Raw genomic sequence first — 26565 nt, 5'->3', positions numbered from 1 at the left:
TTTTCTAAATATGTAAATGAACCTTTATTGGACAAGTGGGCGTCAACACGAGCAATTCTCCTGAGGTGGAGCTCCTCCCAGCCTCTGACGCCGTCCTATCAGCATGAAGCTGCTTCACACAGTGTGAGAGACTGAGGCTGGAGGGAAGGGGGATCACTGCAAATAGCCATATCCCAGGCTGTGGACCACCTAGAACAGCGGTTCTGGTGCCATATGAGATGAGATGTTAACCTTTCATATGATACTAGTTAAGGCCTGATTTACACGAGCGTGTGCGTTTTGCGCACGCAAAAAATGCGGCGTTTTGCGTGCGCAAAAGGCACTTAACAGCTCCATGTATCATCAGTGTATGATGTGCGGCTGCGTGATTTTCGCGCAGCCGCCATCATTATGACACTCCGTTTGAATGTTTGTAAACAGAAAAGCACGTGGTGCTTTTCTATTTACATTCAGAGTTTGACAGCTGTTGCGCGAAACACGCAGTTCGCACGGAAGTGCTTCAATGGGTGCGAGATGCGCGAACAGCGCACAAAGAAAGGACATGTCGTGAGTTTTACGCAATGCACTCGCGCTGCGCAAAACTCACGCACTGTCTGCACTGCCCCTCACGCAACTCACAAAGCACACTGATACATAACGCAACGCACACAGACAGATTTACGCGCATAAAATCTGTCACGCTCGTGTGAATGTAGCCTAGCACTAAATCCGCAGGGTGTGGATTTCTGTGACAGATTTACCAGCGTTTTTCTAGAGATTCTGCTGCAGATTTTCTGTTGCAGAAAATCTGCAGCGTATCCTGTGTGTGGGAACATACCCCAAAGGGACAAGTATACTTGTAATATCCACGTCATGGAATGGGTGCTTATTTTCAATGCGGAAACATTTCTGCACCAAAAAGACCTCCCATTTAGGATATGTTTACAAGGGGCTATTTTCGGCCGTTTTTCGGGCCGAAAAACTGCAGAAAAATCGGAAGCAGAACGCCTTCAAACATCTGCCCATTGATTGCAATGGGAAAACGGCGTTCTGTTCCGACGGGCCGTTTTATTACGCGGCCGTTTTGAAAAATGGCCGCGTAAAAAAATGGGCCGCGAAAAAGAAGTGCAGGTCACTTGGTATGTTTTTGTTGCCGTTTTTCATTGACTCTATTGAAAACAGCTCCAAAAACGGCCGTAAAAAACGCAGCGAAAAGCGTGAGTGGCTTAAAAAACGTCTGAAAATCAGGAGCTGTTTTCCCTTGAAAATATCTCCGTATTTTCAGACGTTTTTGAGTATGTGTGTGAACATAGCCTTACACTTAACATGGCTACAGTAGCTGCTCATCTTATATCTAGGAGGACATGGCAGTCTTCTGTAATCCTGCCATAGACCAGCTGTAGTCAGGATATATATATGTTACTGTGACCTCAGAATGGAGGAGGTGCAGGATTTCCTATTCTGGAGTGTGGTCAGCTGTTGGGCTCTCATCCTCTCCTCCTCTTCCCCCTACTTCTTTACTCTACAGCAGAGCAGCAAAACTTGACTATCCAGGGATGGTCAACTGAGGGAGGAGATTTGCAAAGCCTTTTGTCTTGAGAGCAGTCAAGGCTGTCCCTTATGGCTCTCCGTAGCAGCTGCACCCTTTTTGGAATTCCGGCTATGAGGCATAGAAGACCTAGGAAGAGGAGGAGGAGGAGGAGGGAGGCACAGAGAAAGAGACGGAAAAAGGCAGACCACACCTATCGGGTTTGAAAGGCACCGTTCATGCTACCTCCTACCTGAAGGAAAGGTGGAAGAGAGAGGGAACTCCAAGTTGGAAACACTGCAGAGCTGGAATGTACAAGACGAGAGAGTGAAACCTGGAAAGTTGCAAGGTAAATGGAATGAAAGGGTTAAGAAACTGTGGAGATTAAAGAAGACAAGTCTCGTGTAGAAAAACAAGTTTGCGTAAGAGTCGATGAAACCAAATGAAGAAAAGGTTTGCGTGGAAAGAGACGTGACAAGGACCAGAAGTGTCCAGAGAAGAATGCTTTGAAGGTGTAGGGAGACGGAGGAAGAGGAGAGGAGATATCGCCAAAGTTGGGACAAGCTCCGAAAATATCTCAACCATAAAAACCAGTCAACCGTAGTAAAAATACTACGCCTCCCTCCTCTGGATCACGTAAACACTAGACAAGGTAGGTCATATATGGTTGGAGTGGGGAGGGGGTCATTTTTTGTTAGTTAATTTGGGAAGTTCGGTCATGAGCTGGCCATACATTGCGCCATTTATGCCCCAAGAATGGTGTTGTGTATGGGGGGTGATCTAGGAAACGTTTGACCATCAGTAAAACAATGTAAGATGCTGCAAACTGATGTATTGATCTTTCTCCTTTGTCATAGAAAAGGAAAGGGTTGGACCCCCAATTTGTCACCGGTTTTAGGAGTAGTGTCATATCAAGGGTAACCAAGGCTCTCGAAGTTTGTGGCTTTATTAGTTGATTAGCTGCCATGATGAGCTCAACCTGGGATCTAGGAAGTCATTACAGTCACCAAGCTTTGTCTTTCAATTCAGGATAGCCCTCTAAGCAAAAATTAGTTTTTCTTGGTGCACTCATTTCCCAATTTTTTGGCACCATCTGACGTCTGGCCAACAATAAGACGCAGTAGGTGACAAATAATGAGACCGAGTGACGATATCCCCATACCACAACCAGATTTTTTGAATACCCAATATGTTTCTCATAAAGAAGATAAAGACGTGTTCACCATTCAGGGCTCTGGACAAGCAGATCGGAGGATGTGAGACATCTGCACGTGTATGAGAGCCCTACGCATTGTCTATCAGTCACATCACCCTTTGCTGGCACCCTTGTCATTACATGTGTCCCACTCGCCTGTGCAGTTGTCTGCACCCAGCAGCTAAAGTTCAGTTACCTGATCTGTCGTCCTGCAGGGGAACTACTATTTTTATGTGCTGGTGACCTCTCTCGGTTTTTTAGGGTCAGATGACTCTTTAATTTATGAGTGCTGGAAACTACTATCTAAATTTCCCCGTTGCTACAATAATTTGCAGGGAAAAGGTTCTGATTATATCCTAATATTTGTGGTTAGCAGAATCGTGCTACAAGCAGGAGCAAATCTTTCCGCTTACTACACAATTTTTGGTTCAAAGGTTACAGGGCATTAAAGGGGTTGTCCCATAATCGCCAACTATCACCTATCCGCAGGATAGGTGATAATTGCCTGATCGCTGGGGCCCCCACCGATCTCTAGAACAGGGGTCCCAAACCCCTTATTTCTCCTCCTCACAGCTCCACTGCAGTAGGGAGGACATTAGATGGAACGGCAGTCAAGCATGCGGGCTGTCGCTCCATTTAAAGCCTATGGGAATGACGGAAACAGCCGAGTACAGCGCTTGGCTGTTTCTGTCAGTCTTATAGATATTGAATGGAGCGGTGGGCGCATGCTTGGCCGCCACTTCATTAAAGCTCCTTCTCACTCCGGGGGGTGCAGTGAGGAGGAATGAGGGGTTTGGGCCCCTTGCTCTCGCGATTGTTGGGGGTCCCAGCATTGGGGCCCCCAGCAATCAGACAATTACCACCTATCCTGTAGAGGTATTATATATGTGGAATCTGGGACAACTCTTTTAAAGTCCATAGATTTATTGGTACACTGAGTGGCTACATGTTCATATCATTGACCTATATGCATTGAATAATACAGCGTGTGATGGATCATGTCACTGGTTTTTGTTTTTGCACACAGTGGTACAATTGGGGCCCATAGTTTCCTACCACATGAATACGGTTGTGTGTATGGAGCCTTACTTGGAGATGCAGTTGAACTCTGTAAGTGCTTCATTCTAACCATCAATATGGGGGGGAAGTGACTAGACAAAATAGTCCCCCACTCATATCACCTTCTGACATTTCTTAAGATGCTTAAAATTCCAAACGGCCCTAAAATTTTTATTTGGGATCTTAAGATCTGTAGACGTGGGCTTAAATGGGTTCTTCATCAGGACAACCCGCTTTTTGTTTTGCCGCTCCGTCAATGTTGAGTTTATCACTGGGAGCCTGGGTGCAGGAATCCCCAGAGATGTTTGGGGAACCTTCCATCGCATCCACATTAACAGCAGGGGAACTGTTGTATTACATGGTGCCCATTCAACTCAATGGGTAACCATGGTCATGCTGAGGCCTTCAGAGTGAGAAACTCTCTTTGGAGAGGGGGTTCTAAATGTGAGAATGGCATGAAGACAAGGTTTTTCCTGATGGGACAAGCCCTTTAGTTTCAGCATCCTGTAGCTTAAGGTTTTTCGTTCATTTCTGAAGATTTAGTTGGCTATTTTTGGGATTTCTCATAGACTTACAAGTCACAGTTGTTGGTTTTTGCTATGAGAAAGTTTTATTTAGAGAGCTGCTCTCGTATCCAAAACCCTTTCGAAATATGAAGGTCCATATTGCTTCACTGTCATGAGCTCAGAGCTGTGCAGACATGATATGACGTTACTATCTGCTGACTGATAAGGGCTTTCCTGGATATCAAACAATGTAATAACTGAAGGATTAAAATAAAGTGGTTGTCCGATTTAGGCAGTCCCTTGTAAGATGCCCTATCAGGACCCCCTTTAGCTGGCCGTACCCATTAGATCAAAGTCGGCCGAACCCATCGATTTCATATATGCCCCTTTCCTGACCAGTTTGGAACACTTGTCACATCCTGGGGACATTTATACCTTTATGGTCGGCTTATTTACAGGTTGATCCCCCTGCCCGATTACCGTTAATCTGGGGGATCCACCATCTGTATTTGCGGTCCATTTGGCCTCAAAAAACCTTTCCTAGTGCATTCGTGTGTCATCAGTATTCACGAATCCGCAAACAAAAAAAAAGGAAGGCTGGAATTCACGTGACCAGTTTGTCCCGACCCTCTGAGTAGGTCACTTGATCCACAAATCTGGACAGCAAAATTACATGTCCTGAGTTTTTGTGGCCCGGACTCGCGGCCCCCACACGGATCCGTGAACATCAATGAATGTGAGCAATTCTGTTGCATTGTAAAACTATGTTCACACGCCCCCAACATATATGCTGAGCATGTTCATAGCTGATAATCGGCTGAACAGATGCCAAAACAGTGTCCTTTAGGCATATATTCAAATGGTATATACCAGTATACCCACATTTATTCACTGTTTTAGGAGGCGTGACTTAGAGGAAAAGGGGCGTGGTTTAAAATATGCCAAACTATTAAATGCAAAAAAGTTGGTCTAAAGTAGGCCCACCAAGAGGTGGCATAAAGTTAGAGAAAAGTGTCTAACGATGCGCCAAATTTATCATACAGCATTAACCACTGTGATAAATTTGGCGCATCTAGTCTAGTTCTAAGCTGTCTAAATCTGCCCCATTGTTTTGCATAATATGTCTTGCGGTTTGTTTGGTTAATAAAAACATTTTCTAATACCTTATTAGGGAATTCTGGGTTAATAGAGGGGTCCCACATTCAGGACCCTCCTCTGTCAGACAGAGCGGAGAGAAGCTACAAAGAGTGTGTCTCTGGAGGACTTGGCACGTCCATGCATTACACAGAGAACCTATTAATTTCAATGGACACCATGTAATACTTAATTTTTCCTGTGGTGGCACTGCAGAGTAATTTAACACTTGTAAGATTTCCTAACTGATTACAGCTGATCGCTGGAGGTCTCAGCATTGGGATACTCTGTGATCAGTTTATTGTTGGTGGGCCCTTCTAACAAAATAATATTTTCCAAAGAGGACATCCCCTTTAAGTTCTAATATTAGTCTACAAAGTGGCTGCCTGCTGTATATTTGCCATCAATGAACACTAATTATAAACTGCCAGTGATTTTACACCAATTATTGCCAAGTAATATTTGATCGGAGAAGTTAATTCCACTTCTTAGAAACAATATAGATACGTTTTTATAAATCACAAAAATGCACTCTTACTGTCCAGTGCATCAGTTGTCAAGGCATAGATGTACTAAAAATTGAGCCGATCCGTCAATAACGAGCGGTTTGATCAATGATCAGTGTGACTATGGAGACAAAAAAATTGGTTCTCATGGAAATCTACATCAAGGGAGGAAAAAAGACATCCAATTTTTACAGTCATCTATTGCTGCAAAAGCAAAAATTGTAAAAACTTAGGAGGTTCTTAGTAAACATTTTGCTCAAACTGTATAAGCCCACTTGCCATTTTACGATGATCTCTTTTAAGTAGGTACTTACTCTATTATTTACTGTACTGGATAGCAACCGATGCCGTCACAATAAAAATCTATTTTATCCATTAGAGAGTAAAGGCCCTATTACACCAGCCGATAATCGGCCGATGCAGCGAGCACCGATCAACGAGACATCGTTGATCGACGCTCGTTTGCTCCTGTCACAAGGAGCTATGGATGGGGACGAGCGGTCATTATTCCGATCGCTCATCCCCATACATTATTATCATGTCGGTAGCTCATCTCTGTTTACACACCAGGATGTGCTGCCAACAACGATAATATTTAAGTTTTTTAAAATGAGACGACCAGCAGATGATGATTGGGCGTTTGCTCGTTCATCTGCTGATCGCTGCCTTGTTTACACAGGGCAATTATCGGCAACGAGCGTTATACGAACGCTGGCCTGCACGATAATCGCCCAGTGTAAAACTCCCCTTAGACTTGGTAGTATTGTACAATGACGGCCAAGAATTCCCCATGTGGACTGTTTGTCGATTATGGCCAAATTTTTGTTTCTATGCTGAGATGTTTCCTCAGCTCCCATTCATTCCTTTGGAGAGTAACAATGCATGTATGACAACCTCACCGAGCAAGAACAGGTTAGGAGCCCATTGTTCTTGGGACCCATTTAATTCTACAATTGTGGAGGAAAGTATAACTAAATATCAAGGAAGGATTTCAGGTGTCTTTGCTAAGTATGGTCCTTCTGCCACGCATCTTGATGGTGCTTTATATACATTAGTAGAAACGGTTTACCTGGAGTCTGTTATAACATATATTTATAGGTGCTGTAGGTGTTATTGTCACATACCGTTATATATTTTATTATAATTTGATTGACCCCCTTTTTTCTCCCTTATTTAGATGTTCATCTACCAGTCTAAGAAGTGGCCTTCTCCATCCTCTTTCCTCCCCAAACTGTTTCGTTCCTCACAAGGTACTCCATCACATCCAGATACCTCTCCCCTAAAACCTAAACGATGGACCTTTCCGGTACTGCCTTTGCCAAGTCTACCAAGCCTCCGCTTGCTTCTTCCTTCCCTGAAGAGAGGCGAGATTACAAAGTCCTTTACTCATTCTAACTTCGATTTCGAACACTTTCAGATCTGCATCAACTTGGTCCATCACATTATAGACATCTGCGCCTTTGGGTGTCTGCGGCTTTTTTCTCCTGTATTTCGTGTAGCGTTGGATATTTTTGGTTTTCAAGGAGCCCTTAAGCTGTGGATCCATGGACTTGCCACTTTCTTGGCCACAACATATGGCATGTATCTCCTTCTTTGGCTGGCCCAAGAATATATCTTCCAGTTGGCTTCATTTTATGGTATTTTACAGACGTTGGTCTTGATTGTGAGCCTGAGGGCAGAGCAAGAAGAAGGGAGAGTTCAGCAAGAAGAAGAGATTTTAAATGATCATAAGGATGAGGTTGAAAGTGAGGAGGGACATCCAGAGGACAGGTGGGCTGATGGGAATGAGGATGATGAAGAAGCCTCACAAGATGAATGGGAGAGTGAAGGAGAGGAGGAAGTAGGGCATGCTTGAGGGAACTGTGAAATGTGAAACCTGTATGATATTTTTGAAGGAACCCATTTGAGATAATCAGAAACTGGTCTCCAGGACACGGTCCACAAAAAAAACTAAGCATTAAAGATTACAACTCAAACCAAAACCATATTTCCACTACCAAGATCCCATAATACGAAAGGTCAAATGACTGTGAAGATATCTATAAATGAGTTTTCCTACGTCACGACGAGGACTCTGGGAAGCAATAATTTATATTACTCTAATAATATTTTTAAGGGATTTTATAAGTTTCTGAGTGAGATTTTATATCTGTTCATTTTTATAACTACTAAACGGTAAGGTGGACCATTTAGGTTTGGTTGGAATTGAATGAAAGGTCAAAACCTTGTCCACTGGAAACCGTTATGAAGGTCTTTGTCTACAACAGGGACCAGAGAAGAACCACTATAGGGAACAAAGCTCCTTCTGAGCCAGAAAAGTTGGGTGGTATAGTCTACGAGACAAGAAGATAATAAATCAACTTATGTGCCGCCTTAGGCAAGTGCCTTGTTTGCTCGTATGGTACTTGGAGCTCCGGACTATTTGCTTCAATTAATATTGACTTTTAGAGTTGACAGTTCTCATCCAGATATTGTGACAGTGGTGGTGACAATGGACTACTGTGATCTGTAAACGTCAATTTTGACAACACTGAAAATAAATTTATTTATGATGAGTCGGTGTGGTGTTTTATGGTAAAAATGTTACCCCTTCACACTGGGGTACTTGACCTTCTATTGTTCTGCTCCAGGCCCCTCAAGGTGATAGGATCAAGGCCCATCTGCCTTAATTTTGGCTGATGTCATTCAAATCAAGCAGCTGGATAGCCTTGGCTATTAAGGGAAACCTGGTTGTATGAAATTAAAGGTCCAAAGCCTGAGGCTGCACTACTGCAAGAGTCTAATGACAAGTTTTTTCTGATTTCTGGCGGGTGAGTGTTGTCGTGAAGTCCTTGTATAGGATCAAATCACCAAATAAATCAATAGTTACTATCCAGGTCTCCAGAAATCAGGGAAAGGGGACATGTTGTCATCAGAATCTCTTAGTAGTGCAGCTTCAGGCTTTAAGCCGTTATCTTCAAGCGATCATGTCTCAGTTTAAAAGAAGATCTCAAAATCCAGTTTTAACTTTAAACACTATAGGGCCTTTTCTACATCTCCTTTGAGTTTTTTCAGGGCAACAAGTCAATGTAAACAGGGACTGACAAAATTCCATATATTTCAAAAGCGGATTAGACCAGTTAAGCACCTAAATCCAATTTTTAGTGGCTCGACAGTAATAAACTCTATAAAAGTTATGTGGCACTAGTACATTTCCAGGTGCATTGGTTACCTGGAGTGAGCCAGTGGAGATGATTGGGGGGTCTTCTGAAAATCTCATCCATATTAATCGGATTATGGACAGGGCTAGGGACACCTACCTATTTTCTCTGTACCTGATAGAATATTGTTAAGAGCTGGAAAATTGCTTGCAAGTTTTGCTTCTGCCCATGCACATCTTATTAATGAATAGTCTCTCAGTTCTCTTCATTACACACCCCAAACTCCACCTGCCTCGGGATTCCTTAATAAACCAGTTTGTGATGTTTACAAAGAAAACAGCATCTTCTATTCTCTAGACCGTGAGATCATTGTAGACGAATTGTCAACCTAGAAATATAAACATTATAGATACTTTGGTGGCATACAAGCGTTCACTTGGCCAAATTGGAGACCTGAACCGCGCCCAACATTGGACCCTTGTGTTGTCAATGATCGTGGCACATACTAGTTGCTAGATTCACCTTATTATAGGCATGTGAGGTCCCAGGGACTAAGCGGCGCTGCTGATCTCAGTTCTCACTTATGTATGCCAAATGAAGATGTGCAGGTTGCGCCCACTTGGCGCCCACTTGATCAGGATTCTTAAAGATGTCCACGGTTCATCCGGTGACAATTTTGCCAGCTCACCTGTGACTAATAGACACCCCATATTGATAACATTTCAATATCTGATTTGTTGGGGTTCTACCAGTGAGACCCCCACCTTTGCCTTCTGCCCAGCACCAATAGTGACCAAGTGGTGTGTTCGGATTGCAATGCAGTCCCATTCACTTGCAGTTCCCGACACAGTGTAACTGGTTTACCCCTACCGATCAGTCATGATCGGCCATCAGTGTTAATGGTTGGAAACCACATTAATTTCTAGTACATATATGGAAATTATAACGGATCTAGATTGGCCAAGACTAGCCAGCTCTGGCATTCGGCAGTCCATTATATACACACGGGGCACTAGCAATGGGACGAGGTGAGTATTGTGTTTCAGGTGGCTCTCTTTTCTTAGAGTGGTGGGTTGCAAATGAATGATGACCTCCCCTAGAGCGAATATACATGGCATATAGATTAACTGAATCCAGGTGGACTGTTCAGTAGGTTTCGTTCCTTCCTTCCTTCTCTTGAGAAGATCTCTAGATTTCCTTTAAAAGGAGGTCTGAAAGGTGGGCACTCCAGGCAAAGCTTATCCCCTCAGACATAGAAGCCGTTTTGAAAAATTCCATATTCGGGACTGGTTTTAGGGGGTGGCAACCTGAGAGTAGAGTATGTAAATATGTTTTGCCCTGGGCCACTCTTGACTTTACCATCAACCCCCAATAGTGCCGTAGACCATCAGGAACTTGACCAATAACCCCTTCACTATATAGGCATTATATGGCGGTATTATTTAGGCACTGAATAGCAATTTTATTACAGTATTATGTGGGAAATATATGACGGTGTCATGTGGGCACAATTTTGTAGGATCACTTGGATACTATATGGAGATACTATTTTGGCATTGCATGGCGGTATTATTTGGCCACTTAAAAGTATTGTATGGGCACAGCATGGCAGTACTCAGGCATGAACATTCATATATGCATAGTGCATATGTATCTGGGTTTTATATGTATAGTGAGACAACTGCCTAAAAATAGCGATAGGGGTCTAGTTTACATTTTCTATAAAACCAGCCCTTGCCATATTATGAGTATGGCGCGGAGTATTATACCGTCTTTAGGGTGCCGGGGTGAGGAGGATAAAGACAGAAATGTTTAGATAGTGAAATAGGAAACGTGACTCAGAGTTGACGAATGTGAGGACTGAGACTTACAATGTATATACCTCGCCCTATGATTATATCTCTGACACAGGCTACAGGTCTAGGTGCGTAGAGTAAAACTGCAACCAAGGTTCACGTGAGTTGTCACAGGACCCCTGGCTTCACATACACCCGTATAATAGACCTTGATGTATACGGGGAGGACGGGCTAGGCTAGTACCTCGCTAGGTTTAGATGAATCTCTATCTAATATACATGTGTCCCGACATGGCAGCCATAAATTCATTTAGGTGACGAGACATCCTACTTGCACCCTAAATAACTGTGACATTAAAATGCACATACCCTGTTATATAACACCCCCCCCCCTCCATTTATATATTTAATTTATAAGAAAATATGGTTGATTAGTAAAACAAGTTAGAAGCATACACTAGCAGCACAGAGTGTTTCAGGAGAGAGTGTGCAGATCTGCAGCGATCTGTCCAGGCATGTGATGTTGTTAGGGATAGACAAGGCATTAGGTGAAAGAGGCAGTTTTATCAAGAGGGAAGGCAAAGGGTAACAGCAACACAGAGTATTTCAGGAAGCAAATTAATTGCTCTGGTTGGGGGCAGATAACGGGAAACTTTCAAAAAATGAGGTGACGCAAATGTATGAAAGATACTTGAAAATGGAAGAAACATGAGGTTGCTCGGGGGAGATATACATTGAGTTTATTAGGTTGGTTTGTGCTCGTCCTCTTCTTGGCTGCTATGAATGTTGACGGGATTATTCTTCCAGGAGACACTTTTCTGTTAATAAAAAAACAACAAGATTACAGTCAGTCTTGTTTTGTCCCACAACACGGGTACGCGGCATAATATAACATCCATCCTCAATAGATTTATTTGCTGCCCCCGGTGTCCCCTCCCCAGTTATACAAATTGTCGAATAAACCAAACGGCAGGGAGGACCTTGGGGACTCAGAAACTTTCTGTATAGTAAAACTAGTCACCGTCAGTCAAGCATTGCTGGTTATACCAGCTGCTGCCAGCAGAAACAGTGAGGGTGAGTGGTAAGTGGTGGCTGGCTCTGTGATAGACAGGACTATGGTCACTGTAGACACTGAATATGTATGTACCCTTTATCTGGGCAACATATTACACAATCTGGGCACCATTAGGCTGTATTTGGCCACAATATAATACTATGTGAGCACGGTACTGCACTATGTCAATACTCTCTGGACACTGTTAAGTACTATGTGAGCATAGTATGGTACTTTCTGGGCACTGGTGGTACTATCTGGGCAACAAATTACTTTATGTGGGCACTGCATGAAACCATCTGGGCAAAGTGGCACTATAGGAAAATATGAATTATGTATCGGAAAAATGTATGTACTATCTGGGCACAGTGTGCAGTAAATTGGTGTTCTATGGCACTGTCCGGGCAATGTGTGTAGTATTGTGTGGCACTATGGTAGTGTTTGCATCTCCCCTATTACACACTACTGCAACATGACATGTATACACAGCACAGTGCACATAGCAGTGTCATCTCCCCACACTACTACACCATGTCATGTATACACAGCACAGTGCACACAGCAGTGTCATCTCCCCACACTACTACACCATGTCATGTATACACAGCACAGCGCACACAGCAGTGTCATCTCCTCACACTATGACACAATGACATGTATACACAGCACAGTGCACACAGGTGTCATCTCCTCCTCACACTACTACACCATGACATATATACACAGCACAGTGCACACAGCAGTGTCATCTCCTCCTCACACTACTACACCATGTCATGTATACACAGCACAGTGCACACAGCAGTGTCATCTCCCCACACTACTACACCATGTCATGTATACACAGCACAGCGCACACAGCAGTGTCATCTCCTCACACTATGACACAATGACATGTATACACAGCACAGTGCACACAGGTGTCATCTCCTCCTCACACTACTACACCATGACATATATACACAGCACAGTGCACACAGCAGTGTCATCTCCTCCTCACACTACTACACCATGTCATGTATACACAGCACAGTGCACACAGCAGTGTCATCTCCCCACACTACTACACCATGTCATGTATACACAGCACAGCGCACACAGCAGTGTCATCTCCTCACACTATGACACAATGACATGTATACACAGCACAGTGCACACAGGTGTCATCTCCTCCTCACACTACTACACCATGACATATATACACAGCACAGTGCACACAGCAGTGTCATCTCCTCCTCACACTACTACACCATGTCATGTATACACAGCACAGTGCACACAGCAGTGTCATCTCCTCCTCACACTACTACACCACGTCATGTATATACAGCACAATGCACACAGCAGTGTCATCTCCTCCTCACACTACTACACCATGTCATGTATACACAGCACAGTGCACACAGCAGTGTCATCTCCTCCTCACACTACTACACCATGATATGTATACACAGCACAGTGCACACAGCAGTGTCATCTCCTCCTCACACTACTACACCATGTCATGTATACACAGCACAGTGCACACAGCAGTGTCATCTCCTCCTCACACTACTACACCACGCCATGTATATACAGCACAATGCACACAGCAGTGTCATCTCCTCCTCACACTACTACACCATGTCATGTATACACAGCACAGTACACACAGCAGTGTCATCTCCTCCTCACACTACTACACCATGTCATGTATACACAGCACAGTGCACACAGCAGTGTCATCACCTCCTCACACTACTACACCATGATATGTATACACAGCACAGTGCACACAGCAGTGTCATCTCCTCCTCACACTACTACACCATGTCATGTATACACAGCACAGTGCACACAGCAGTGTCATCTCCTCCTCACACTACTACACCATGACATGTATACACAGCACAGTGCACACAGCAGTGTCATCTCCTCCTCACACTACTACACCATGTCATGTATACACAGCACAGTGCACACAGCAGTGCCATCTCCTCCTCACACTACTACACCATGATATGTATACACAGCACAGTGCACACAGCAGTGTCCTCTCCTCACACTACTACACCATGACATATATACACAGCAGTGCACACAGCAGTGTCATCATCTCCTCACACTACTACACCATGTCATGTATACACAGCACAGCGCACACAGCAGTGTCATCTCCTCACACTATGACACAATGACATGTATACACAGCACAGTGCACACAGGTGTCATCTCCTCCTCACACTACTACACCATGACATATATACACAGCACAGTGCACACAGCAGTGTCATCTCCTCCTCATACTACTACACCATGACATGTATACACAGCACAGTGCACACAGCAGTGTCCTCTCCTCACACTACTACACCATGACATGTATACACAGCACAGTGCACACAGCAGTGTCATCTCCTCCTCATACTAATACACCATGATATGTATACACAGCACAGTGCACACAGCAGTGTCCTCTCCTCACACTACTACACCATGGCATGTATACACAGCACAGTGCACACAGCAGTGTCCTCTCCTCACACTACTACACCATGGCATGTATACACAGCACAGTGCACACAGCAGTGTCCTCTCCTCACACTACTACACCATGGCATGTATACACAGCACAGTGCACACAGCAGTGTCATCTCCTCCTCATACTACTACACCATGACATGTATACACAGCACAGTAAACATCGCAACACTTCCCATTAATACACTCTGGGGCATTTATGCCTGTGCCTACCACAAGGGAATAGGGGATCCAATATTTGCTGGGTGGCGGTGTTTTGGGGAATGTGGGGAGCATGGCTGGTTCTAAGTTCCACATAGGAACTTTTGTTTACACTTGAGCAAAGTGCTGATTTATTTTTGATTTGCTGTTATTTTATTTCTTATGATTTACTGTACTGACAGGGGCATTGTTCCTTACCTAGCTACTGACATGGCGGACACCCATATATTTCTGATTTTTATGCACAGGATTAGCTGTATCTTCTGCTATAATATCAATCGTTGTTATTATCACAATGCCCTTGTCGCTTTGATGTTTCTGTTTCATTGTAAAAGAGTTGTTTATGGTGAAAATCACAATAAAAACATTTGTTAAAAAAAAACATCGCAACACTTTTCTGTTCCTGAAGCGGCTTGTGACAAGCCCGGCATGAAGTGCATTCCTTCCCCCACACGCCCCACACAGAAATATTCTGCTAATTACTGGCATGTGTGACTCAGTTATGCCTACCTGCCCTGTCATGTACCACTAATGCCTGGCATTGTGCCAGAGCTGATATGCTTGTCTTCTTTTATCAATATCTTATAAATTAGTGCTGAGACATTAGTGTTTTTTTTATTGCAACCAATTAAAAATATGTACTGACGGTCTGACTGATGAGAATGATTGGAGTTGCAGTTCAACAAAAAGTTGTTCAGAACTTCAGATCATCTCAGTTCTAAATCATACAACGTTTCCTTTGGACAAATTCAGTGTTTTATCTTTCCTTTGCTATCAGACATGTGACCTAACAAGTAAGGCTTTATTCACATCTTCCGTCGGAAGTTTACGTCCGGGAGGAGTCCCAATCATATACCTCCAACAGAAGTCACTGACGTATCCCACTGTATAGTCTACTTTAAGCGCTGAGCCCGGGGAAGTAACTGACGTCACAGTTATGTCAGGGACTTTCAACTGTGAAGTCCCCGGCCTGAGCATCGGCAACACTCTTGCCGGGTATTCCGCTCCTAAAGGGAGCCCCTGACGTCACTGTCCATATATGGACAGTGATGTAAGAGGCTATAAAATATGTAGTCCCTAGCCAGAGCATGGGAAGCTCTCTAGCCGAGTTCTACAGGACTGGAGGAACCCCAGACGTCACTGTTCATATATGGACAGTAACAACAGGGACTTCTCCACTCCTAAAGTCCTTGGCCAGAGAGCTACAGATGGTCTGACTGGGGACCCCCTTCATCCCCGGGACAAAGCCCTCCAAAAGTAAAAAGCCCCTGACATCCCCGGGAATTCCAGCCCTGCGAAAGTTTCCCAAGGTATATAGGTTTACCATATACCTGTGACGAATGCAATAGAGTGGACATAGCCTATGCCTTAAAGACTAACAATCATTTCATAAAAGTTTTGACATGTCATAGTGATTGGCTTTATGTGGGCACTGTATGACCACATCTGGGCAAAGTATGGCTCTATAGGCAATGTATGGCAACTGACATGGGCCGTGAAAACGAACGCCGATTTACATGACAGCTCGTTGATCGGCGCTCGTTTGCTCCTTTCACAAGGAGCTATGATCGGTAATATATGGTGATGAACGATCGTTATTACCATGTTTTTGGCCGCATAAAAGATACGATCGGCCAATAAATGAGCGTTTCCTTGTTCATCGGCTGATCGTTGCCCTGTAAGGCCGGATTCACACGAGCACATTACGTCCGTAATGGACGTACGTATTTCGGCCGCAAGTCCCGGACTGAACACACTGCAGGGAGCCGGGCTCCTAGCATCATAGTTATGCGGCCGAAAAATATGTCTGTCCATTACGGACGTAACATGGTCATGTGAATCCAGCCTTAATATGAACGCTCGTTTGCCCGATCATTGACCTATGTAAAAGGGCCTTTACTTAGATCAGTATGGACTACCCATGCCCAGTGGTCTCTTGCATTTGCCCAGGTCTGATGCCAGCCCAGAATCTGTTTTATGTGCCCCCTTTTAACTGGTAGGCCTCTCATCTTCCCGGCTAATAATAAGCTATGTCAAATGAATATGAACGGCTACATTTCATCCTTGGTCAATGGACGTAAACCAGCAGCTTGTGCCATGAACCACACAACACTGGTCATTGTTCTGTAGATAATGGAGGTCTGTGTATACACGGGCTTGTGTGTCCAAATCGAATAATCCTAAAATGAGTTTTTTATGGTATTCTATAAAACACACAAATCTTTGTTATAGTGAAAACGTAGCGAAGCCTAAGCCATGAAAAGCATGAGTTATGTGTATAAACAGCAAATATAAAATCTGGGATCTTTGTAATATATAGTCATTACGTTTCATCTGTTTTCAGTTTGATTTTACGCTGAGCAACATAGAAATCAAATCTGTTGTTATCTGGAAACTGTCAACAAGCAGGCTAGCTGCTGCTCATGGATCCTAGGGCTTTTTTTTATTTATCTAATTTTGGCTATGTGAAAAAGCACATAAACATACACAGATTTATTAACATATGGTGTCATGTAATACCACACTTTTTCTGCAGCAGCTGCAATAACAGTTGATCGCTGGGGGTCTCATTTCAGAGAAGGGATTGACAAAATGGGCTAACGCCTTTAATATTCAGTGCAGCAGGAGGTATTAAAATGTTAGTGAGAATCTCATCACAGCATATTCAGGACACCATTCAAAATACTGAATAGTCACAGAATAAGAATACCAGATCCATTAACTGCAGCTTGTTGACTGTTTCCACGATACAATGTGATTTTATTTTATTTTTTACATTAAAAAGAGCTTCTGTTAAAGTAGAAAACAGCTGCCGCCCAACAACACAACACACTGGTTAAAAATACACTGTAAAAATTGTCCATTTGTTAGATAGTTGCGTATATTTTTCCCCCAAATACCAGAGAAGTCTTGCGACTGCACTGCCTGCTCCTGACATTGTGCAGACACATTTGTTTTCATGTTGGAATCTATTTTAAAAGCTGTTTCTTCATTTGTTGATGCAGAGTGTTATGGTTTGTGCAATGCTATGGAGCTCCTAGTCTATTTGCTGCCAAAACTAATATCCAAGCCTTTTATGTGCGGTAATTTCTCCAAGATCTGCTTGACTCTGTCCTACCTATAATGAAATGTTCACCGAGTTATAAATTAAATTTTTAATTCAAAAGATTTATCTAATTTTCAGGGGAAAGGTTGTCAGTATTTATGTATCTTTTCCCTGCAGCGCCCCTGCAGGTAGAATGAGGTATAACAGTTTATCCATGGCTAAACAATGGAGAGAGTCTCACTGTTAGTGACAAGGGTAAGGTGTATTTGAACAGTTGGACCCCCGTTAATAGGACATTTATTACTTATTTTATTAATTTCCCAATACCTCGGTAATGTAATTTCAGAAACGATGCCACTCTTGTCCAGTGGCTGTGCCTGGTATTGCAGCTCAGCCTTATTCACACACATATATATATATACACACAGTTACACGTGTAAGTGCCAGGCATTACCTAGTGTTTGTGGTAGATGTAAAATATCTTTGTAGCCTTCGCAAGTGGATTTATGCTTAAACTCGCCCATACAGTCTTTGTCCAGTTTTGGAGAACGTGCTGAGGAGAAAAAAGGGTATGGAACTGTTAGTGACGAGCAAGACAGGGAAACCCGAAAAAACAGAGGGCGCATAGGAGAGAAGAGCCAAAACTGGGGCAGGGGGTCCAAAGGCCCCTCTACCAAACATGAACACACCAATATTATAAATGGCACATGGTGCATTACAGATTTGGCATTGGGCCCCTGAAAGCTTCAAGCCTCTGACTGTGGAGATATATAACAATTATGACCATTCTGGAACAGGAATCCTCTCCCTATGTACTGACTTCCTTGTGTTGGGCTTAAAGGAACAGTGTCACGAAAAAAAAATGTTTTACATCAGTTTGATTTTAGTGTTTTATTGAAAACTTTTATATTTATTTGTGTGTTTGTGTTTTATTTTTTTTTATTTTTACACTTTTACTTCCCTATGGGGGCTGCCATTTTTTTTTCCATTTCTGTATGTGTCGATTAACGACACATACAGACATGGAATACGGCAGCTACAGTCCCATAGTGAATGCGAACGGGGCCCGTTCCATCCACTATGGTGTACGCCGTCTGTGTGGGAACGGCGCATGCGCCGCTCCCACACAGTCCAAGTTGAACTGTGCGACGTCCGGCGCCATTTTCCTGTAGACCGGAAGTCGCGGCCGGACAGTAAGATTACTACTTCCGGTCGCGGCTTCCGGACTTGTGCACTTGGAGCGGGAGGTAGCAGACGGAGCGGACGGACCGGAGGGAGCGGCGGCGGCTGGAGCAGGTAAGTTATTTCTATGTATGTTCGTGTTTTAGTGTGTGATTACTACTGTATGTAAGCCTACCACACTGTGTGTTAGCTCAAAAAATGGCGACACACAGTGTAGGAGGTTTGACCGTTCAATCCCCTCGTTTCTCCCGGCACTAGCCAGGATAAAGGAGGGGGGGATTCTGAGAGCTCACTAGAGCGAGTGAGTTTTCTCAAATTTTGCAGCATAAAGCAATGTGGTTGCTTTACCACATGCAATGCTGCAATTTTGGGAATTGCTCCATCTAGTGACCAGCAATGGGAAATATTATAAATTAGAATCTAATTTATAATATTTCCTGACTCGTGAAAAAAATTAAAAAAATTAGAACAATGTTTAATCACCTACACACTAAATGTTTAACTAAAAAAAAAATACATTTTTTTCTAGCGTCACATTCCCTTTAAGTGTAAAGCAGGAAGAAAGACAGGACATCGGTTTGAGTGTTTAATGAGACAGGAGGTGAATTTAAAGGGAAGGTGTCGCGAAAAAATTTTTTTTTATATACATTTGCTTTTAGTATGTTATTAAAATAAAATAATAAATTTTATTTATTTGTGTTTTTGTGTTGTACTTTTTTCTTACTTTTACTTCACTATGGGGGCTGCCATTTTTTTTTTCATCTTTGTATGCGTCGATTAACGACACATACAGAGATGGAATATGGCACATACAACCCCATAGAGAATTGGAACGGGAGCCGTTCCATTCACTATAGCGTACGCCGTCTGTGTGGGAACGGTGCATGCGCCGCTCCCACACAGTCCAAAAGGAAGGTCTTCGGCAGAGCGACATCTGGCGCCATTTTCATGTGGAATATAATAATATTTCCTGACTTGTGAAAAAATTTAAAAAATTAAAACAATGTTTAATCACTTAAATACTAACTGTTTAACTGAAAAAAAATATATAATAATATTTTTTTTTTGCGACACATTCCCTTTAAGACTATGTGGAGCAGAGCTGAAGTGTAAAGCAGGAAGAAAGACAGAACATCGGTTTGAGTGTTTAATAAGACAGGAGGTGGATTTAAGACTATGTGGAGCAGAGCTAAGAAGCCATATACAATGTTTAATATATCTGATTTACTGTACTTACAATAGAGGAGGAATCTGGAGGTCGTGTTGTCTGTCTCTTTCAGGATAACGCACTTTGGACAGCCACAGGAGAAGAGCTCCGTCAGTCTATCTGCATGGCCTGCAGACAATAAACAGTTAATGCCTCACTGCCGGTTATATGTGCTTTATTTACACAGCTGAGCTTTTAGGGCATAGCTAATATATCTGAGTAAATACTATTGAACCGGGCACAGACTTAGATAGAAAAAGGTGATGTTAGGTTTTCTACTGGATGTCAGGGACTCCCCACTGTCAGATCATTCCAGTGTATGTAATATGGAAAAGAAGCAACTGAAAATAGTGTTTATTTCAAAAAGTTTCAGAATGTTTTGTGTCTACAGCTCCTATGCAAAGAAATATGTTTCCATGGTAACAGACTACAAACAAACCCTGTGTAACCTATTCCTGCAGTCATATCCCTTCCATTTGTCCCCTAACTCATACTTACATTTGGTAGGAATACAAGAAGTAGGGAACAGATTGAAATCAATATGACTGCCGGATCACTACACAAAGTTTGTTTGTAGTCTGTTGCCATGGAGACATATACTTCTAAAAAGCAGCTGTAGACACAAAATGATAGGAGATTTTAGTTAATAAGACTATTTGCAAAGTGGCTTTATTTTCATGCTAGATGCATTGGAATAATAATAATAAAAAGAAATTGATCACAAAAGTGGACTTTCCCTCTCCCACACAGTCCAAAAGGAAGGTCTTCAGCCGAGCGACATCCGCCGCCATTTTCTTTTGGACCAAAAGCCGCGGTCGGACAGTAAGATGACTACTTCCGGTCGCGGCTTCCGGACATATGTTTCAGGCAGCGAAGACGCGAGGGGTAGGATCGGAGGCAGGAGCGGCGGCAGAAGCAGGTAAGTTATGTTTGTGTATGTGGTGTGTGTATTATGTTCGTGTTATACTGTCTGATTACCACTTTCTAAGCGAATGCACAGTGTAGGAGGATTAGAAGATTCAACCACCTCCTTCTCCTGGCACTAGCCAGGATAAGGGAGGGGGGATTGTGTGAGGACACTAGAGCGTGTGTGTCTACACCAAATTTGCAGCATAAATCAATGAGGTTGCTTTACCACATTGCAATGCTGCCATTTTGGGAATTGCTCCCTCTAGTGGCCAGCGCATGGAAATGTTATAAATTAGAATCTAATTTATAATATTTCCTGACTTGTGAAAAAATTAAAACAATGTTTAATCACTTAAATACTAACTGTTTAACTGAAAAAAAATAACAAAATTCTAGCGACACATTCCTTTAAAAGCGAAAGAAAAAAAATGTGAAGTAGTTGCTCATAGCAACCAATCAGATTCCACTTTTCATTTTTCAGATGCCCTTTGGAAAATGAAAGCAGGGACCTGATTGGTTGCTATTGGCAACTACTCCACTTTTTCTTTTCACCAGTATTCATATATATTTCCCAAAATTTTTCTATTCATTTATGTCAGAAAACTTTAGTAACATACACTGATAAATCTCCACCATTATCTCTGGATCTCTTGACACTTTATCAAAACTGCGTTGTGAAAAAACTGGCCTTGTTGTCCATAGCAACCAATCAGGGCTCAGCTCCCATTTTTCCAGAGAAGTTTAAGAGATGACAGCTGAGCTCTGATTGGTTGCTATGTCAACAAGGCCAGTTTTCCTGTAGTCTTGATAAGTAAGGCCCATTGGGGTGTTGTTGGATGCCTGAATTTTTAAAGGGTAACCAAATGTTCAACAAACTTCTGACATGTCATAGTGACATGTCAGAAGTTTTGATTGGTGGGGGTCCGAGCACTGAGGCCCCACCAATCGCTAAAATGAAGCGGTAGAAATGCTCGTGTGAGCGCTCAGCTGCTTAGTTTCTTTTCGGCTTCTTCCGCAAATCAATGTATCGGGGTACGGGCTCAATAGAAAATCTATGAGCCTGTACTCTAATACATCGGCTTTCCGTAAAAAGCCAAACAAAAATTAAGCGGCTCAGCGCTCACACGAGCACTTCTACCGCTTCATTTTAGCAATTGGTGGGGGTCTCAGTGCTGGGACCCACCAGTCAAAACGTCTGACATGTCAGAAGTTGAACGTTTCGTCACCCTTTAAGTAAAAAATGAGCAAAATTGTTCCAAATTTATCAAAATGGTAGAAGGTTCTGTTAAATTTATCGAGAAAAAATAAAGCGCTGCTTGCAGTCAAAATGACGCACATCTCAGTAAAACCCCAATGGATACAGCACTACGTCGTGGCTTCCAGTATTAACGTAAGCCACAACGCAGATGTAAACAGGGAATAGCCACCAATAACTTGCGGAATAAAAAAAGGCGCAATTCTTTAATACATTTGGCACATTTTACAACTCATAACCAAGGTTGGCATAAACAGGGTCTAAAAAAAACATAGTAAATTTAGTGCATGCCGTGTTTTGTTGATGGAATTTGTGTTACAATTTTGGCGCATTTCGCTTAGTAAATCTATTTGAAGACAAAGTTTTAGATAGTCACATGTACTGATTAATGAAAAAGATCGTAACGACAATACTACCCGCTATCCACCATGTTTTCAGCCATTACTAAAATATCATAGTCTACTCACTCACCCTCTGTCCTCAGCTCCGTGCTCTCATCAGTCAGCAGGTAAATCCACTTCCGGGGAACACATGACCCGTCTTTACTGGAAATAAGATGAGAGAACTCGGTACAGATAGACGGAAAATAGACACAATAATAGTAATTAATATGTGGGGGGTTTATAACAAAGATGGTGTTCACCACTTGGGAGGTCCATGTCTCATCAACCATTGGTGTCTACGGCCTCCCTTAGGGTCCTGATTACAGAAAACACAACTGATACCTCAGACGAGGCTGTGACGACCCCACATTCTTCTTTCGTGAATGGTATACACGATGTAGTCAGCTTGTGAGGACGATGAATCACATGAATCATTTTGGGGAAATTTATTTTTTTTTAATAAAAATTATTTACAAACCGTAATATTAAAATAAAATATGTGGTACTTTCCAGGGCCAAATTAAAAACTGTGAAGCCCCATGAAGAACATTGTGTGAGAGGCTCTTTGTCTTTTCCTGGAAGAACAAAAATAGACAATCTCTCGAAAATTAGACAAATGGCAGTGCCATTCCCTGACCATGTAGTGCCCAAAAATGTCCACCATACAATGCTATACAGGACCCAAATAATACTGGCGGAGGGTCCAGATCTGATTGATCCCCCTTTTTTCTATGACTTTGATGCCCCAGAAAATAGATGCCTAGTCTGTGGGCTACACATAGTGGAGACAGGGTGGTGGAGGCCTCTAGATGGTGGAGACCCCGAGGTCATTGCCCCATTTGTCCATCCTATAATCTAGCCCTGGTAATCCCTTGTGAAGGAGTTCTATCGGCTCTTCAAGACTTGGTCCACAAATGCAGATCTTGGGGACTATATTTGAGAGTTGGGGGGATGTTTGTTCACATAGATTTTGTTGATATGGACATGATGCATACCAAAGGTGTGGACTATATTAAAACTCGGCCCGTAAAAATTAATTATGGACTTGCGACATGTTCCTAAAAATCGAATTACAGGGTTCATGTATATGGACAAGGTGTATGTAAGAGATGAAGACACTGACAGGATCTGCCGGCATCAAGAGAGACAGAGGGACATGGTAAACAGAGCAATGAAGAGGAGGTGAGAGAATGGGCCGAGGATGAAGGAGACAAGAGAGGTGGAGATCACGAGAGGACATGAATGAAGCCAGTGAGAGGCGGATAGAGACATACGGTTAATCTCACACTCTGATGGATGCTCTGAACTCCAGTTTCTCCGTCTCTGCACTTTCCTGGACGATGAACTGTGCGTTATCCATGACCTTGAAGATGTCCAGCACAGGCGTCCCGGGTTCTGCCGCCGCTGCCAGGAAATACCAGCTCCCCATGTACTGCAATGGGAACTGCCAAGGCTTTAATATAAGGATCTCAGGGTGCCGTAAAATCCAGCATGGGTATGACGGACCAAAGCGGGCGTGAATTTTAAAGTCGAACTTCCCTTTTGAACATTATAATATTGCATAACTTTGTAAATAGAGTAAACATTTCTATAATCCAGCATCAATGAGACTTTCTAGGTGCTGGACTATAAAATATTGTGGATTATTAGACAGCCATAGAAATGTATATAGAAGCTACTGCGAAACGCGTGGTCAAATTTTCACCTAGTTGTATCTCCAGGTATTGTCATTATGTTCTTACTATATCAACACATGGTGGCTATGTTTTCTATGTGACTACCCTACTATATGAAGCAAATCAATGTGCGCCTCCACGGGGAGATTTTCAATACCTTGTTGCACTATGTTCTATTGTTTCTAGATATTTATTCCTTGCTCTCAGTGCCCATTGGTATTCCCCTGTAGGACCTTGACACAATGTATACTTCTGCAACTTCTACCGCGATTTTTCTTTCTCTGTCCTAATGAATAGGTTGCATTTGTGATTTTATTTCATCCATATATGTTTGTATATTTTAAATGTTTATTCATTAAAATATTTCTTTTTATTGCATGCTAAAGGTCGTGTTGTGTTCTCTTCTGGTTTTCTCTAAATAGGTCACACGTACCATTATATTCAGGGTCTTTCTATTTATTGTTTTTTTTTGTATATAGAACTCAACTATCAAAGTCACTCAACTTTTTATGTAGATTTTGTGCATTTTGTTATTATACATTGGAACTATTATAAGGACAAATTATTAATTTGCATGGCTGCCGTTCTAAATGTGCCCTATCACAAGCTGCACAAGCAACGGGACCTGCAGGATCGGCCTGCCACAAGTCACACATGGATCCCCTGATCGGCGGGGAAGACATAAGTGAGAGTTTGAGTAGGGTGGGCATCTCCATCCCAAAAGCTGGTCACATTCACATTGTGAGGTCACGTCTTTGCACACATGAATTGGAGGCATACAGAAGTAGATTATCTGGTTAAAAATGGGTACAAACTCTTAATAACGACCTATCATTCTGGAAATCAGTAGGGGTCTGAGATCACTGATGTGATCTTCTCATACGTATCTATGACTTATCACAATATCATTTTGGATTTCCCCTTAAAAGGGTTTTCACACCATATTAAGCGATGGCATATCCCTGGTATATGCCACTACTTACTGATCGATGTGAGTTCGACTACGGGAGCCTCCACGATTCCAATGAATGAAGTTGCCGCAGCGCTAGCTAAACGCTACTGACCCTTCATAGTGTTTTTCTGCTCACGGCCACCCACTATGCAAGGAGCAGCAACACAGTCCCTTTCACTTACATGGGTGTTGCAATTCTCTGCACGGAAGGAGGCCGGGCGCTGTGCAGAAGCCGAAGGGGCATCTGATCGGTGAGGCTTCCAGACGTCGGACCCCCACTGATCAGAATTTTATGGCATATTCTAGCGATATGTTATAACAGTCTACGATGGGAATACCCCTTTAAAGGGGTTATCCGGAGAGATAAAATGGACGGTCTATCCTGAGGATAGGCTATCAATATCTGATCGCTGGTGGTCAGACTCTAGGAACCCCTGCCGATCAGCTGTTTTGAAGGGACGTAGCGCTGCTTCTCCATTTATTCCTTTTACTGCTCCATACTGTCAAACGCCAACACACTTGTAGTGGCGGTTCACTTGAATGGGAGAAGGCTGTAATACTGTTTATTGCCGCTACAAGTGTGTCGGCATTTGACATTACGGAGCAGCGTAAGAGATGAAGAGGAAACATGGCTCGCATGAGCGCCACGGCCCTTTAAAACAGCTGATCGGAGGAGAAGCCCAGAGTCGGACCCCCACCGATGAGATATTGATGGTCTATCCTTTAGGAAAGGCCGTCAATTTTATCTCTTCAGACAACCCCTTTAAATAACTCTCTCTGATCTAGGCCTCCACAACCATTTGGTTACCTCTGTCCTGTTGACGCGTGATGCTGATAGACGGTCACTCCTGTCACAGCAGGATCGGGAGTCAAAGACGAGTCCATAGAGGTACAGAAAATAACGCCATGTGCTGACGATCATTTCTGAGGGAGTCTCTGTCGGGCACGACTAGTAACTCTGGCTTGTCTCGGGATGTAGGTCTTTTCTGTCCTCCTTGTGCCTCTTCCTGGCCTGTTATCTCTCGGGACCTTGCTCTTTTTTACTTTTTTGTTTATTTTTTCCCCACTCGCAGACCCTTGTTCTCTGCTTCTGTCAATCATTAACCCCACTCCCACTCAAGGACGATGGTCAGTTTAAAGATTAGGCCAAAGACTTAAAGTCCAGTTTTTTAATTGAAGATTTTCCCTATATTGTAAAATTCCTTGTGAAATACAATAATAATTCCTTGTGAAATACAATAATAATTCAGTTTAGTTTGAGAAAATATCTCTTAATTGTCTACTTAAATGAGATGTAAAGACTTCATAGACAACTAATTGTATTTTATTACAATAAA

General features: G+C 42.8%; 2 protein-coding genes across 3 annotated transcripts; one reads left to right on the top strand and one right to left on the bottom strand.

Moving 5' to 3' along the window:
* The first annotated feature begins 1651 nt into the window (after positions 1 to 1651).
* On the top strand, positions 1652 to 8462 carry C8H6orf47 (chromosome 8 C6orf47 homolog). The gene is made up of 3 exons (XM_075836412.1): positions 1652 to 2159; positions 3730 to 3812; positions 7085 to 8462. The coding sequence occupies exons 2-3, from the start codon at positions 3762 to 3764 to the stop codon at positions 7760 to 7762; spliced, it is 729 nt and encodes a 242-aa protein (XP_075692527.1). The 5' UTR covers positions 1652 to 2159; positions 3730 to 3761; the 3' UTR covers positions 7763 to 8462.
* A 3099-nt stretch (positions 8463 to 11561) lies between these two features.
* Positions 11562 to 26266, bottom strand: APOM (apolipoprotein M). Of its 2 annotated transcripts, none has more exons than XM_075836413.1 (6): positions 26037 to 26266; positions 23887 to 24044; positions 22689 to 22762; positions 20084 to 20182; positions 18119 to 18217; positions 11562 to 11661 (listed from the first exon to the last, which is right to left on the bottom strand). In XM_075836413.1, exons 1-6 carry the CDS (start codon positions 26148 to 26150, stop codon positions 11639 to 11641), a joined length of 567 nt encoding a protein of 188 aa, XP_075692528.1. In that variant the 5' UTR covers positions 26151 to 26266; the 3' UTR covers positions 11562 to 11638. The 2 variants fall into 2 exon arrangements, with proteins under 2 accessions (XP_075692528.1, XP_075692529.1); XM_075836414.1 differs by having other exon boundaries at positions 23887 to 24032.
* Positions 26267 to 26565: the final 299 nt, after the last annotated feature.

Source organism: Rhinoderma darwinii, chromosome 8, assembly GCF_050947455.1.
Source record: "Rhinoderma darwinii isolate aRhiDar2 chromosome 8, aRhiDar2.hap1, whole genome shotgun sequence".
Classification (NCBI taxonomy): Eukaryota; Metazoa; Chordata; class Amphibia; order Anura; family Rhinodermatidae; genus Rhinoderma; species Rhinoderma darwinii.
This window is presented reverse-complemented; position numbering and strand designations above follow the sequence as displayed.